This window comes from Accipiter gentilis, chromosome 26, assembly GCF_929443795.1.
Source record: "Accipiter gentilis chromosome 26, bAccGen1.1, whole genome shotgun sequence".
Taxonomy (NCBI): Eukaryota; Metazoa; Chordata; class Aves; order Accipitriformes; family Accipitridae; genus Astur; species Astur gentilis.
The window spans coordinates 18,748,676-18,765,753 of NC_064905.1; the positions used below are offsets into that span (position 1 = coordinate 18,748,676).

General features: G+C 39.2%; 1 protein-coding gene across 1 annotated transcript in view; it reads left to right on the top strand.

Moving 5' to 3' along the window:
- TRPC7 (transient receptor potential cation channel subfamily C member 7) overlaps positions 1 to 17,078 on the top strand; it is an 81,302-nt gene that overhangs the window by 6,194 nt on the left and 58,030 nt on the right. The window contains exon 2 of the mRNA XM_049829943.1: positions 1,860 to 2,637. Coding sequence (XP_049685900.1) covers positions 1,860 to 2,637 — 778 coding nt within the window. The remainder of the gene's footprint in view (positions 1 to 1,859; positions 2,638 to 17,078) is intronic.

The window sequence follows — 17,078 nt, forward strand, 5'->3', positions numbered from 1 at the left end:
CGCACATGCATACGAGTTTGCAAAATTTGGACTTCACTGAAATCAATGGAACTTGTACTGTTGACTTCAAAGGGGCCCCATATTTACCCAAGGTATTTTGCTGCTTTAGACACCTGTCTCCCTGTCAGTGTTAGATGTGTTAATGGTATATTTTTTTAGCTGTTATTGTTTTCTCTTATAAAATGCTTCATGCAATCTTGGGAATTAATTTACTTAACCGTATCTCCTTGATTATTCTTATGTCCGACATCTCTGCGTACTTCTTCAACTTTCAACCATACTGGAAGGGATTGGTTTTAAGATTCATATAGCACTTTATCTCTCAGTGGAGCCTAGGATGATATGTTCAGTTTCTTCCAGCTTTTATTATGTTGTTATACTGATGCATCAAAGCTTAGGGGGACAGATTCTTAATTATGAACCTCTCTTTCAACCATGTATGGTCACAAAATTGCTTTCTTAGGATTTGTTCAGATTTTAATGTAGCTGCTAAAAATTTGCTTGAAATTCTTCAGTACTAGCTTTCTGTTCTAGATCAGTAAAAGATGATGAATTAAAATGATAGATACGTATGTATAATTTAGTTCCCTAAGAACAGCTACCTTCAGAATTTCTGTGTCCGGGCACTTTAGGTATTTGGGGTTTCTAATACCCTTTGTTTTCCTGGGTTTTTGCTTGATTCCGTTACTCTTTTCCTAGATATTATAGAAGGCAATATAATCTACTCCACTTTGACTCCTGGCACCTTTCCCTCTCCTCATTCACAACAGCATTTTCAAAGTCCAGTAGTATTTTTTCAGAGCAACGCATGAACTGTTCATTGACTGAAGGTCAAAACTGACTTGGAGAACAGATGGAGCATGGAAGGATGAACCTTTGCCACCCACTGAGCATTAACACCTGCTTATTTGTTACATCTGCCCACTGCAGATTAGAGGCTCCTGAAAATTTTACCCAAGTGATTTAGGACTTGCTATTTGGACTGAGTGCAAATGTTTTTCGTGAAAGAGGTGTTGGTTTTACCTTTTTACTCAGGCTGCACGTTCTGTGGGCTTAGGATAGCAGTTAACTCCACGTGCTTTGACTCTAAAAGAGGGACTATGATTTTGTTGAGATGCAACTGCAATAAAATTAAAACAGAAGAGCAACGTCGAGATGGTACTGAATACAAAGTGTGACTGTTTTAAAACCACAGATAGATTTAGGATTTCAGTTAATTTCATACAACGGCGTGTTTACTCCCCCTTGAGGCCGGTTGCACATTGCATAGTTTTCTTTGGGTGTTTCAGAGAAGGCAGAATAAGAACAGTTTGTCTCCATCCTACCAACTCCAAGTGAAGATATTTCAGCCACATAATCAGTGGGGAAACTAATGACCCTTTCTGATCGGCCCTCTGTTTGTGGTCAGAAACCTGTGTTCTAGTCTTTCTGCAGTAGATCTCTGAAAGATGCTTACTGGGGAGTGATGTGACTTTCTTTAGGGCTTGTGGCCTCAAGTATAAAACTCAAGAAGAGTATTTCAGAGAAATGTTATGTCATGTAATTAAGTTCTAAACAATAAAAATGGAAAACAATGTCTTCATACATTTTTTTTTTTTGCTATTTCTCAAGTTAAGAATGTGCTGTGTATCCTTGTTGAAATCCAGAAGGGTGTACAAGTCAGACTAGAACTTGTCCATTGTTCAGGAAACTAATTTTCTTTATTCCACATGTATCTTAAATGATTTCAAACAACTGGCCCAGATTATAGAAACCTAGTATGATCTGATCATAATGAGACATTTCCAACCTTATTTCAGGTTATGTGAGTTTATGACTCTTCAAGAATATAACCAACCTTCCTTTCCCGTTTTCTGCAGGTTGAGAAACAGCAATTATAAAAACATGCATCGAAGGCACACAACCCTTCGGGAGAAGGGCCGGAGGCAGGCCATCCGGGGCCCAGCCTACATGTTCAATGAGAAAGGCACCAGCCTGACTGCGGAAGAGGAACGCTTTCTCGATTCTGCAGAATATGGCAACATTCCTGTTGTGCGAAAAATGCTGGAGGAATCCAAAACCTTGAACTTTAATTGCGTCGATTATATGGGACAAAATGCCCTTCAGTTAGCTGTAGGGAATGAGCATCTGGAAGTGACGGAGCTCCTTCTCAAAAAGGAGAATCTCGCTCGAGTTGGAGATGCACTTTTGTTAGCCATCAGTAAAGGATACGTGCGCATTGTGGAAGCAATATTGAACCATCCAGCCTTTGCACAAGGACAGCGTCTCACGCTCAGCCCCCTCGAGCAGGAACTGAGAGATGACGATTTTTATGCTTATGATGAAGATGGAACTCGGTTCTCCCATGACATTACCCCTATTATACTTGCTGCCCACTGCCAGGAGTATGAAATTGTTCACATCTTACTTCTAAAAGGTGCGCGGATCGAAAGGCCACATGACTATTTTTGCAAGTGCAATGAATGTATTGAGAAGCAGAGGAAAGATTCCTTTAGTCACTCTCGATCGAGAATGAATGCCTACAAAGGATTAGCCAGTGCTGCTTATTTGTCTCTTTCCAGTGAAGACCCTGTCCTTACTGCTTTAGAGCTAAGCAATGAATTGGCCAGACTAGCCAACATTGAAACTGAATTTAAGGTAATTTGCTACTGTGCCTTTTTCCTTGGGCTGAATGTGTTCAGAGTACTGTATGTTTTACATGTTTGATCAAGTCTTGGTTTGCCATTTGAGGTGGGGTGGGGTGGAGGAAACAGAAGCTGCAGAAACTGCCAGATGTGTTAGCTACACATAGATTGAGATTACTGTGCATTCTCCAGTTAATAAATATTTGGAACTGAATATTGCATTTTATAGCAGAGACATCCTTACTTGGAGATTTTATGTTCCACACTGCGATTGCTTAGAATCTCTAGATTGCAGCAGGAATAAAAATTAGATTATTACAAAAATGGAGACTCATTTTTTGTAAGAAAGGTAAGTCTTTTTAATTGAGCAATCCATTTTAGAGGCAGGGCTCTAAAGGTTGGTTTAATGGCTTAAGAATCCAGTACATCTAGTTCTGTTACAATGGTAAAAGGTATGTATCAAGCATTTTTGGTTCTCTGTAAAATAATTTAAATTGCATTGCATCTTAATGGTTTGGTACTGCATCTGTATATGATGGATTCCATGAAAAAAAAAGAGAGAAATGAACAAGAGATTGTTATGAGGTTTATCATCATGCCAAACATAACAGTGGAACTTGCAGAACTCTCTTAAAAGTTATTCAAGATTTCCATTATCATAATGAGTTTGTAAATGTCCAATGTCATTTGCATTATTTCTCTAAGTCATTTACGTGACATAAATAGCATTGTCTCCCTTTCTAAAATAAATTAGTCATGAAAAAACTCATTCTCAGTGGCTCAGTCATCAACATAAGACTGTTTTCTGACTTATGACTATTGTGCAGCTAACAATCACGATCAGTGACACTGGGATAATAAAATCTATGTTGTGAGTAAACTGGAGTAGGATGCCTGCCAGGAATCCATTATTTTTAATTTAGAAAACTATTGAAGTGTTAAAGCATCCATTTCAGGATCTGTGGCTATATGCTCTCCAATTTAAAAGTGAGAAGAAAGCATGTTTTCAGGCTGTTGCCTTTGAAACTCTTTAGTAAGCCTCTAACAGGAAAAAAATGCCCAAACCACTGAGCTCTTTTGGCAATAAAATTTGGGCAAAATCTTGCAAACTCTTTTACCCATGTGAATCAGAATTTCAAGGACACAATAATTTAAAAGAGAGTTTTCACTTGCACGGCATTCAGTGCTAGTGAAGCAACCTCATTGGGTTCAGTGAATCTGGCCGCTTGAGTGAGGGTTACTCCAGTGTGAAAGCACTGTGGGCTCACACCCACTGTTAACAACATTAATATCTCATTTATGTTCCAGCTTCTTTTCAGTAGAAAAATATATATTGTGTGGAGCATGAGCAGCCTCAGTATTGCACGCCTGTCAGTTCTGATAAGTGTCTTGCTGCAGAAAAGTAAATCTATTTCTACGAGAATCCCTCCTTTTGTTCATAGAGCTGCCAATGTGGTCTAGACTGGCACTGGCAGGTACATGAATCCTCCAGGAGCAGACAAGCAATCAAATGTTAAATAGTCTCATGGTGGTTATATCTCCCCAGCATTGGCAAATGGATGCAAATAAATCAATACCGGCAAAACCATTAGAAACTCTTTGCCAAATTACTGTATCTCCAGGAAGGCTTTCCAGTTTCAGGGCCTTATTGGAAGGGTCTCTGCAACACACAAGTATGTGTGTTAGCAAAGTACCTCAGAATTACCCATACCACTAGTTTACTTCAAAGTTGTCACATTCCTTTAGTATATTAATGTTTCCAGAAATAAGAAAAGTCTGGAAATTTTAATGTATTCTCACTGTAGAAAAAATTCAGCTGTATGTATTTACGCAAAAATATTTATTCTTATTAACATAATCAGTGTGCTGTGGAATAGGGTATTAATAAAAGAGTAGGGTTTTTTTTCACAGAACATGACATTTTGAGAATTCATTTCTAGAAAAGAACGCAATTGCTGAAAATGTATTTAAGATGACCACAGATTATGAAAATCTATGAAATCAGACAAGTCCATGAGGAATTTTTTTTGTGCCTAAAATATACTGTCCTAGAATTTTTAGTTTTTATTGCTAAAGTTCTGTAACTGCAATTGGTGCTTAGCAGATTTATAAAATTATCACTTGGAATTATTTCAGAATAGTTATTTATATGCAATCTTAGCAATACAGTTTTCAGTAGGTACAAAAGGCCCTTGAAATGGAAGGACATGAGTAAGATTTTAATAATGTAGGTGGACAAATAGTAGTTAAGTAACCTCTGAAGAAACTCCTAGCATGAGCTAATTAAAATATAAATGCAGTGCCTCTCACCTGCTGCTTGCTGCCCTAAACCTCTTAAGCAATAGCACCATTCAGCACATTGGACTGAGGAGCCAGTATGTGCACTATGTTTTTAGAGAAAATGAAATTTTTTAGCTGAGTTGCCTTTTTCTACAGATACGAAAGGTGAAACAAAACAGCCACATGAACCACTTCAAAGCAGAAAAGTTGCATTAGCTGTGGATGGCCACAGTTTGAGAGAGACTCCAATGAAGATTACTAGGTGAAAATCATTTTATCCATACTTTTTTACAGTGGTGGAAGCTGAATAGATTGTTCTCATCCTAGATTGCTAAGATTCAGTCATACACTGCAGTTCTTATGAAATGTCTTTGCATAAGCATCGCACATCAGTATGGGACTACGATGGGAGTGGTTGTTAAGGTGAAAATGGGAGTCTGGACATATGCTAGATCACACTGCTGGCTTTTAGCAGCATTTCTGTTGACTGATCAATAGGTCTTTAACAGCAAGAGTAGATATTCTGGCTATCAGCGTGGAGTGGATATACTGCCCTATTGAACTTCTTTCTTGATGTGTTGGTATTGGCTCAAAAACAAGGTCAAGACAGTCAGCTACTATGTGGCTTCCCACATGCTGAAAAGAATAATAATAGCGGAGACTTGGAGCTGGAAGAAAGAGGGAAGTTGTCAGAGTCGATCAATGCCGATGGTTTTACTGGAGCAGATATTCTATTGGGGTAAATCAGTGCTTTTCTTCACTGCAGTGTAGATGAGGCCACAGAAGATGAGGACTTGTCCCAGTATTTAGAAAAAATGTTTGGATCAATGTTGCTGTGCCATTATTTCAAGCAAATGTCAGCTTTTGCAATGCTTATTGAAGAGGAGGGGGGAAAAAAGTGGAATAATGTTACATTCACATAGAAGTAATTTCATTTTTTCCCTTAAATTCTCTAGTGCCAAAATCTTGCAAAAAAGTTTTCTTATTAATGGGGGAAAACAAATTGCTTTGAAAGATGTAGTCCACGAGTCTAGAAATAAATAATCCCCATTCCCCAAAATAAGATGAAAAATATTGAACTGGTCAATTCTACTGAAAATACTAGCAATGTGTTTACATTAAATGTCCTGGCAATTAGCCTAGAAATGGGGTGGGTAGGAAACCCCTCAGAGGTGGATTCTTGAAATTTCAGAATAGAGAGAAGTAAATGTCAAAGTCACTGTGTGTGTTTGCAGGTCTCTATGCAATGATACCCTTCCATAGTGCGGGCAGCCCAAGTTGAAAAAACAACCTTAATTCAGTCCTTTGCCTTTTTTGTATATCCTGTTTGAAAGCATAAAAATAAGAACCAGTTCATGACTTTCTTATTCTTTCCAGTTTTCATTTTCTGTTTAAAAAAAATAAATCAATGTCCACAGGAGCAAGGGTAATACAGATTTGGGGCCTCATTTATTCCACTGGATTAGGCCCTTGGTCTGTATTGCCCTTGGAAAGAGAGAGAAAGAGAGGGGAGCCTTCCTCCCGGCGTGGACTAGAGGGTTCTTAGTGACCATGCTTCTGCAGACTGGAGGCACAACTGGGTGGGAAACTGAGGGGTTTATTTCAATTAAAAATCAAAAGTAGAATTAAAACAGAAATCTAGAACAAAGTTAATGTACTATGTGGTTTTCCATAAAGCATGGAAAACAGCCATTAGGCCAGTGATTAAGATATGAAGCTCTTTCAAGGGAGAAAACATATGTCAGCCTAGCAGAGCTAGGACCCCTCTAGTCCACCCAGGGAGGAAGGCTCCCCTCTCTTTCTCTCTCTTTTACTCAAATTGAAAAAAATCTGTGTACGCTCCCATTTCTTTCAAAGTTGGCAGACCCTGGGCCTGAGTCATAAAGCAAATAATTCTTCTCTCATCTACCAGTGTATTCTATTCTGTTTGCTTTGCTCATGTTAGTAGGCTTGATGTTACTTCCAGTATGAATAACGTAGCCAGTTTCCATATGAAGTCATCACCCATGAGCCAGGCTGATGAGAAGTGCTGTCCTCTTTGGTCCAGAGAAATCGATCTTCCCCGTGTCACCTTGGCATGAAACCATATGCAGATGTCTTCACAGTTGCCAGCTGTCCACAGCCAGGTGACTCGGTTCTAAGACTGGAATATTAAAAGCCGAGTCAACAGAATAATTTTTATACGTCCATCAAACTCCTTAGGAGATTACATTTCTAGCAAAGAGTCTGCAGGAAATGCCCTTGCAACTGCCTTCAACAACAGTATTAGGCTTAATGTTACTATCCGCATCCTGGAAGCAGTGAGTGAAGCACAGAATAATAGCTCTCTCTACTGTTTTTTAAAGCTGTGACTGTGCATTCCTGTTCCTGGTGAGATCCCACTCTACACCCAGGTCTGTTTTATAGCCTTGCACACTCTCAAATTGGACTACATGCTTGTGTACATCAGGAAACGTCCTTGTAATGAAGACAATCAGCCAATTCATTCCATTTACCAATCCAGACAAATTAAATTACAGAATCACAAAGGAGGCTATGAAAAGATCTCACCAACCATAAATGGTAAATAAGACCTCAGCTCCTGCTGATTAAAATGTTATCGAAGGCATGATCAAAACCACCACCTGGAACACATATGGTACATGGTCTTTGTTTACCAATCCTACCAAAGTTGTCGGTTCATTTACTACAGCGTAACATGGTTTGTTCCTAAGTTACATGCTTCTCACTGTTCCTTTTCTTTTAACTGTTGTCCTTTCTCCAAAAAATGTTGGGATTCCAAAGCAGACCCTAGCTGTGAGCCTGCTCTTGCGTGCAGGTGAGCATCGTGTCCAGGCTCAGCTGGCTGATGGACTGCAACTGGCTGCTGTGCTATTTGTGGGGAGTGATGGCTTGTGTAGCAGCAAGTCAAGTGTGTAGATGCCTACAGAGATGTGCCTGCTAGGAACTGCTTGTTTTTTTCACTGGGGCTGCAGTCAGGTAAAACAGCTGAGGCTCAAATCCCTAAATTCTCGTTATTCTGAAAGAGTGGCAAAACAACCCTGGAAAGTCAGTGACTTGTATCCATTAGGGATAACGTGGCATTCCTGCAGCACAACTCTTGCTCCAGTTAGTCAGCCCCACCTTTTTTCTACCTAAATATAAATTGTTAACTTCACAGAATGTGCTTCGCCTCAACTTCTTAAGAGAAATGACCTTGTAAATTTTCCCAGTATTTCTGGCTTTATCTCTGCAAATGAGAAACTGGGACCAGATCCTGCACTTTGAGGATGACACTGTACTGCTGTTGCAAAGTAATAAGCCCTGGCATATCTAGTTATACCCTGCTGAGAAGCTGCAGCTTTTTAGGTTTCATGGCTCTGCAGCATTGAAGAAGACCTCCTAACCTCTTCATTTCTCAGGCCATCTGCAAATCAATCATGGGCATTACTGAGGATAAATACATCAGAGATTGTAAACTCCTTCCTTTCCCCATATTGATTGCTAAACTTGGTGAAATATGACTTAATGAAAGAAGTCTAACTTTTCAAATACAAAATAAATGGGGGGGGATATTTTTTAATTTGTAAGAAAATAAGAGGAGATGGTAATAAATATAGAGAAAATAAGATATAAAAATTATGTGAAGGCCTAAGGAAACTTGGAAAGAAGAGCTGACTGCAGAAGTTGAACTTTGTGGTCCCAACTGGGAAACATTTCAGCATGAAAAATACATGCTGCATGGAGTTAAAAAAAATCATTATTAGACTAATGCTTTTTGAAATGAGTGATAAAAAAAACTAGGAAAGGACAGAAAACATTGGGAAGCAAAACAGTAGGAAGGGGAAATATTTTGTGGGAATGGAGGATAGCAGTGGACTTGGAAAGAGAAAAATTCTTGACAACCATCAGGCTGTAAAACAGTACGGCTGTACTTAGAAACTCTGCTTCTTACTTAAACTGAACAAACTCTTAGACTTGTTTGCTTTCAGAACTGACTGATTGGAGATAGCCCCTGAAACTCATCTCCTATTAAAAAAAAGAGATTGTTGTGGGAATCTCCTTAATTAGTCTCATGAACATTCTTGGTAAATCAATCACTTAATTTTTCCACTCTGACCCATTTTTCCTTGAGTCATCCTGCTATCCCTTTGTAATCTCTTGCCTCAACATACTCTCTGGCAGGCATCTTGCTTCTGATATGTTTGGGAACATCTTTTAAGATTCATATTTATTATTTCAGCAAGTTGCTCTTTGAGGCTTTAGTGGTTTTATCTGGCCTTTCTTTAGGTTTTCATTTAATTTTCCAGATTTTCTGTTCTTTTCTATTTTTTCTTCCAGACAGGACTTGTATTTTTTAAAGACATGTCTTTTTAATTGGGCATCTTCATTTTTTTCTGCTGTTTCACTTTGCTGGGTTTTAGGAAGAGAAGACAGAACGAAGCTTCAGAAATATGGCCTGGTAGGCAGAATATATTGATTCCCTTTTACTACTGTTTTTATTTTCTCCTGCACAAGTATCATCAATCTTACCTCGTTCCTGTTTTGAAAATTAAGTATCACCATTATAAATAGTTTTGAGTATATGAATGGGCACTATTCCCAGGTGATTGGCTCTTGCACCAGCTCCTGTACACAGCCGTGAAGCAACTCTTATTTCTCCTCCTGTGAGTTTTCTGTCAACCACTCCAAAAAGCAGCTGCTTGGGAATGAAAACTACCTCTTCCCACTGCATCCCTTTCCTCTCCTCCCTCTTCTGACTCTCATTGCTAAATTTCTAATTGAGAGAGCAGGCCACTGGGTCACTCAGCTTTATCCCAAATTAATGCCTGATGACACTGGGCTTTGATGGGGCTGGTCTAGAACATCCCTTTCAGACCCCTTTTGTGTTGCAGTTTATGTTCAAATCGGCTTGTTCTCTGCTTCTCCTGTTGCCTCTGTGCTACTTCTGTACCCTCAGCTTCTCGCAGGGAGATTCCTGCTGCCTTTGAACCCATCTTGATACTCAAAGTAAAAAGGATGACTCTCTTTTTGACTTTTTTTTTACCTAAATGTGCATGATACCTGTGAAAGAGCAGAAATGTATACATTGCTAAATGCATTTACACTGCTAGTGCACAGTCAAAAGAATTGAGCACTTCTGTAGAAATGATGAAAACTGCTATTTGCAAAGATATGCTAGTAATCTATAATCTTTTTTTCAGTTGTTTTGGATATGAACTTTTCCAGGTCAGTCTTTAACAAGAACATTATTTTTTCTTAGAGATAGAGTCAGGGATGTGGTTTGGTGGTTTTTAGCCTTAAAAAAGAACTTTTTGTTCTTTCTCCCCCCTCACCTAAAAGCCAATTTTCTCTACTGCCTTGAAAACATGTGCATTTAGAAGCTACAATTCTTTTTTTCCATTTTCACTTGTGCAAAGCAAATGCATAAGCAGGTACAACCAATTACCCAACTCATAATACAGGAAAGAATTAAGTCCCAGTAAAGCAGGAAAACAAATTTCCTATTATTAAAATTTTAACTTATTGTTGGAACAAATTAGGTATTAAAGTAAGAGAGGAAATTAAAAATGATCACAGAAATAGCCTGGGAGAAGGAGAATATATTGAAGCCTTGTAGCGAAATTTGTGTTTGGCTCACTGAGTGGGATTCACTTTGTACATGAGGAACTCATTCTCTGTGCTGTTCTTTTTCAGAGACAAACCCACCAATAATAGATGCTACATCAAGTTTGTCTTGAGAGCTAAATTAATTAATTGCAGATATGTTTTGCATGGATATATAGCAGGGATTGTGGAAAATGGATGTAGAGAACCCTTCTGATCTTAAAAAAACACCAAATTTGTGACTCTCTTATTGTTCTCTTTAAATATTTATAAATTAAGAAATATCCTCTATGTTTTGAGAGCTGTTTTCGTAAGTGCTCTTTCTATGCCTGTTCTGTGATTAAATAATTTTCTGCCTGGCACACTGCCGAAGCAAAATGGTTTTAAAATGTTGCATGAGAAGAAAATCTCCAAAGCTTTTCAGAGTGGTTTAGAACCGATGCCAAAGCTGTGATGCCTGGAGCTGTCTTGAAAAAAATATATTTGTATCTGCAAATGCGAAGGTATCTTAGCATCTGTCTATGTCTGTTCACAGTAAAGCAGAGTAGTAGATGTTGTGATTCATAGTGAAGGGTATAACTCAGCCATCTACAACCCACACCTGCACCTGGAAAAAATAAGACTATTATTCATGAAAGTTGTAACTCCAGTGACAGTACTAGCTACTGAGCAGTCACATAAAATTGGATCCTGGCCACTGCCTACAAGGTCATTTAACCTACTTTGTGGATGACAGAGTGACAGTGTTGTTAAAATATCCCAGCTAACTTTGGTCAAAAAAAGAAACAGAAAACCTCTTTAAAAGTTGACAAAACACATTCTACAGGAAAATGTTCTCTTCACTTTCCCAGAAGAAAAAGCCCATGTCTCTCCTTTGAAACAGTGGAGGGGAAAAAAGATTCTTTCAACACATCAGATCAGAGACAATGCATCAGTGTATGAAAATTTAATATTTTAGTTAATTCCTTTAAGGTTTTTGCTCCTCTCATAAAATTGTCTGGAGGAAACTTTTGGTATTTGGAGGTGGCAAGACAGAAGCAACCCTGGAAATATTGAATATCCCAGAGAGTACAGCTGGGATACTTTTGTTTCCCATGAGGCTACTGAAAGTGAGACTTTTGGCAATGTCAGTTTGCACACCAGCAGTGCAACGTTTATTACCCTTCACAGATCCTTGGGAAGCGATTCCTAGTCTACTCAGTTAAGGATGAACAGCCTTGCAACTGTGGCACTTACAGCATTTTCTTTCCAGTTTGATTACACATAACAGCCCTAATACTAGAGCAGGATTCCAGTTTAGGTGAGCAACAGACATAATCATAAAACTATAAAATAACATGGCATAATAATAATAATAATTCTACTAATTATTATCAATAATCATTAATAAGAGACAACACATGGGTCTATAAGCAGGGTGGGAAGGGGAGAGCAATGGAAATGGCTCACGTAATGAAGCAGCACAGCAGCTGCTCTGCCATTGTCAAGTATTTTGGAAGCATTTTCACGTAGATAAGTTTTAAGCCAAATAATGCGACATTTTAGCCAGGTAGAGAGACAAGTGCAAAATCTAGAACCAGATGGAATTGAGCATATTTCAGTTGCTTTAAGGTAATTTTGCTGCTGGGATTTCAGTGTTTCCTTACAAATAAGCAGCCCATCCTCCATCAGGAGTGCATTTCTGTTAAGTTGAAAAATCCCTATTAATGGACACATTTTTAAGGGACCTTAAGGGAAGGAGTTGGTAAGGGTGGTGAGCAGAGTTAACTCCCTTACACGTAAATAATCCTGGGAGGAATCTGTAGGAAAAGAGGAGAAACCCCAGCAATATTAATGTGTTTGTCCCCCCCCCGCCAGAAACATCTGATACTAAATTTCTGAATCTGAAGCTACTACACTGCAGTAAATGGGTGGCACAGGGGCTGTCAGTGTGCTTTCTCTCTGCATTAATGTCTGGTGACTTTTATTTTTCTTCTCTTGTAGTCTGCTGTAGTGATTATATTAGGTCCTGATATTCCATATAGTTCTTAAACCCTGGGTACGATGAGGAATTTAGAAATTAATTTTTGTTATGTAAAGTGACTCATATAAATCCTTCTGAACTGCCAAGGCCTAGTGGCAACTAATTTTACTGAGCCATGATCTTCAGGAAATATATTTGTGCGTGTGACATCTTACATAGAGTAACTTAGAGCATATTGAATATATTTAGAAGAAAGAGGTTTAGAGTTCAGAGATCTCCTTTTCATCCTTCTTGAACCTGAACTTTTGATAGTGAATACAAGGAGAGAGTCATTTACCTTTGATACAGGCAATCTCTGAATATTTTGTAGTCAGGGTGAAGCATAATAAAGCTTGTAACATGTTAATGAGGAATATAAGCATTTTGACTAAGTAAAAGGGAAAAAACAACTGACATTTTGAGATAATTTGCTGTGTGTGGAGGGGATCTGTATGAAGGCAAGGTTAAATACAGAGTTATATTAAGTTAAATTTACTGTGATTGAAAAGCAAGTGAAATAAGGTTAAATTAAATTAATATAGTGCCCATGTGTGTTGTGGAGTCATATACACCACATATAGCTGAGTAAAGGACAGTAGGTAGCTGGTATGAAGATTTAAGTGGTATTTAACTGGCTTTTGGGAACTCTTTTAGCAAAAGTGAGGCTGTGATACCTGGTCCTCATCCTGTTTCTGCTTCTCAGAGACAAGGAGCAAAGAAAATTGTTTGGGTTTAAAGATGAGTGATTTTAGGAATGAAGATGATTTGCCTGCGCTGTGTTAGTCTTTTGTGTGCAAGCACTGTTCTACAACAGCTTTTTGAGTACAGATGCTTGGAAGGATGAATCTAACAGACATAAGGACTGTCACAAACCCAGCAGACAGGCAACAAATAGTTTAGAATTGCTTTCAAAATGTAATTACGCATAAAAACTTCAGCTTACCACAGTGTTACTAATTTCACATTTTGTATTTTATAAGAACTTTAACATGGGAGAAAAGCCCCCGTTGGCAAAATCATGGCTCATTTGACCATTGTATCATCTTCGGGTTTGTTAAATCCAAAGATGATTTCATCCTCACCCTTTGAAAGAAATATGTACAATGAAGCTGGTGGACTAACCGGTGGGTCTGATCTGAGGCTGACCACTGCTCATGGATTCCTCTCTTTATACAAATGGGGAATAACAGATCACATCTTGGATTAAGAGATCCATCACAGCTAACTAATCGATCAGCAGTTACATCAGTTCGGTAGGATTCATGCTCTACCACAACCTTTCCCAACGGTCTGGGCTATCCCACAGAAAATTACCTTTGTCTCTCCAGTCTCTAAGCAATTAAGGGGAGACAAACTCCTCCGTGCCGCCTCTCGCTGTTCTGCTGGTTGCCCAGCCCAGGTGCCAGAGGACTTTCTGTTCGTGCGAGCAGTTGGATTCTGCTGCGGCAGAGCCGAACAGCCCAGGACTGCGCTCAGCCGTGGCCCTCGCTGCCGCTCCGGCGAGGAGCAGCTCGCGTTTCTCTGCCAGGTTTGCAGCCAGCTGCTAGTAGCACTGTGATAAATAGGGGGAATGATTTGGCCAGTTGCCTGCGTTTAGTTAACAGCGACAGAGTGTTTTCCTTTCTTACCCACTGAGCGTGCAAGACAAAATGAGTCCTGGTATCCAAAACTGGTGCACCTACTCGATGGTGATGCAGAGAGGGCTCCTGCCACTTGCAGCTGGCCATTTTGAAAGGAAAGGCGTGTTGGTCCTTTCCATCCTGGTCACTGGATCCTCTGCAATGAGTACAGAGCTTGTATGACTTTGAGCTTGCCCTTACTAGCACACTCGCCATTTGTCTCAGAGAGTTTTCTCAGAGCACTTACTGATATAAAATTACATAGTAATACAATTACCCTTCCTCCTCCCCTCAGCAAAAAATGATACGAAGACGGGTATACTCTAGAGCGCCAAAGACAAAGGCATTTTTCAGAAAGACAAAATTAAATTATTGGTGAGGGAAGCAGATGGAAGATGATGCTATCACTATTGCAATATCAGTCCAATGCGATATTGATAAGCTTCGTGTTTAAATAGTAACGCCAAATGCCCAAGCATTCAGCTAAAAACCAGCACTGTTTTTTAGGGAATAGTTAGGACCCGGGCAGTTTATTATGAACAAGATGACTGGTTTCCAAAGACTGCTGCTCATTATTCTCTTTGGGCAAGGATATCTACTGGAACTACAAATGAGCATAATTAGGACTATTACTCTGAATAGAATAATAATACTAGATCAGCAGATGGGAGAACGGAGTCAGGTACGTTTATCCAAGGCACTGTAGGGAATTAATATTGTATTAATGAATGTAAACGAAGTAACATATTCTGAGGATCTCAAGTCCGACATTAAAGAGGATGCAGATGGGAAGTGATTTAGTTTATCTTTCATTGTGTTGTTAATTGTTGTTATTGTAGATAATTATAATGAACTCATCCTCACTCCGTCTAGGCAGATTATCCACTGGATTGTGGATAAACAGGAATGGTATACAAACAATTTTACATTGCCACAAAATGGTGCTAGGTGCTTTAGTGTCTATGGGGTTTTGGCATTTACATGATCAAAAATGGCAATTTCCTGGAATATAACTTGTTGCAGGGAACTTTACACCACTGCAGCGTGGAAATTGCACATTGCCAAGTGTGTCATATCATTGTCACTAACCAACCCCCAGGACTGGGACTCATTTCAGAACAAAGAAATGTAATTACACACTTTTTATATTCGTATTTCTGTTTAAGATAGCGCTGCAGCATCACTTCTAAGTGCTCTTCTTAGAGCGAGGATGATGTCCATACGGTCAAGAGCGCTCTGTGCCAGGACTCTGCAGCTGGGATCACATTTTTCCAAAGTGCTTGGTTGGTGCTTTGGTGTTGTGGGGACCAGAATTTCATTCCCTCTGATGCTTGTGACTAGTTTTCCAAGGAGCTGTTGTTGCTGGACATTGGGAAATGTGGTAGTTGTCTGTCTGAGATCCGGAAGACATAGAGTTATTTTAGTTCTCGATGTAAGCTGCATTATGGCTCTCAGTTAAGCCCGCGTTCACTTGCAGGCTGGATTTAGAAGCAGTCTTTCTCCTGATACGCAGATGCAGTTTGTAGCCAAAATTCCCATGAGAAATGGGACTCACAGCACCTTTGAACATATAAGTGTGTTCCTTAAGCAAGCTGAAAGTGCCAAATTTAGCTCAGCTTAGGGGATAGATGTAGCTGTGTTAAGCAAATAATTGCTTTAAATTTAAATCCATTATTTTCTCCCTTTTTTTCCCATCTGGTTTTCAGGAAACATAGGGGTTTCAAGCAGCTGAGCTGAAAAGAGCCACACAATTGAAGGAGAGCAGCTAATGCATTTAGTGCAAGAAAACTATCTATTCAGTCTCAAATTGTATAGAAAATGTGGATCTTCCCCAGTGGTGCTTGTAACAGACAGATCAGGAATGTAATAAACATGGGAAAATGCCAGAGAGGAGAAGTATGGATGGCATGTGAAATGAGGAGCTTGGCCCAGAGGTAACTTTCGTGCTTTGATACATCTATCACATCAGAGCGGCAGATTTGCTGCCCGTCGTCTTGTGTGTAAGTGTGTGCTCTGTTGAAAACAGAATAGGTGGCAAGAAAAAGAAGTGAACCCCAACACTGCATTGGACTCCTGCCCTTGTGAAACGCATCTGGGGGTAAAAGAGGAATTCTGCTGCGTGATGATAAAAGTAAGGTTGAGATAAATGTTCCTCTAATGCAAGAGGCATTTGCATTTTTAAAAATAAGAAAAGCCATTTCTCAGTGTCATCTTCCCACAAAAGGAGCAAGCAAATATCTGAAAATAATGGAGGGAGATTTGGGATCTTGCACTGCATCATCATGAGCTTGATTTTACTGCTGACATTAACAGATCCTAAAGTCTTCGTCACCAGGAGAATTAGCAGAGTATTATTTTGAGATATGTAGTTTGTATTTAATAAAGAGAAGCTGTTGACAGGTCACAGGGAGACAAACCCTCTCCTTCACTGAACGTGTGTATTCCCCACATTTTGCATGCCAAAATATTTAGTTAACACCTCTGTATAGCCTGTCCTGTTTCTGTGACATCCAGGGACTTGATAATTTATCTTCTGAAAACAGGTGTTTCAGCATAAACATTCAAATGAGTTTGGGAAAATCTGCAAGAAGGTAAAAAAACACCTTTTAATTAGCTGAGGAATCAAAAGCATGTGTCTTATTTGTGACACGGGTTTGAAAGCCAGCTGAGATGATGTGAAAGAGAAGTACATCAAGCATCAAATGCCATCTTATGCTGAAAAGCTGCTATGCCAACCTTGAGAATTTAAATACTCTAATTTAAAAAAAATTATTGTCAACCAACATAATTTCTGTTCTAAGTATATTTAAATCTCTTCAGAGACTTGGAATAGGGTTTTAGTTCTACGCTGAATAGCACTGATGTTTCTGCACACATGCATGCTACAGAGATGCTCAGTAATGGTACTTGTCAGGAAGAAGGTGACATTGTGGGAAAGGAGTAGAGGAGATGGAGGTGTTCTTATGG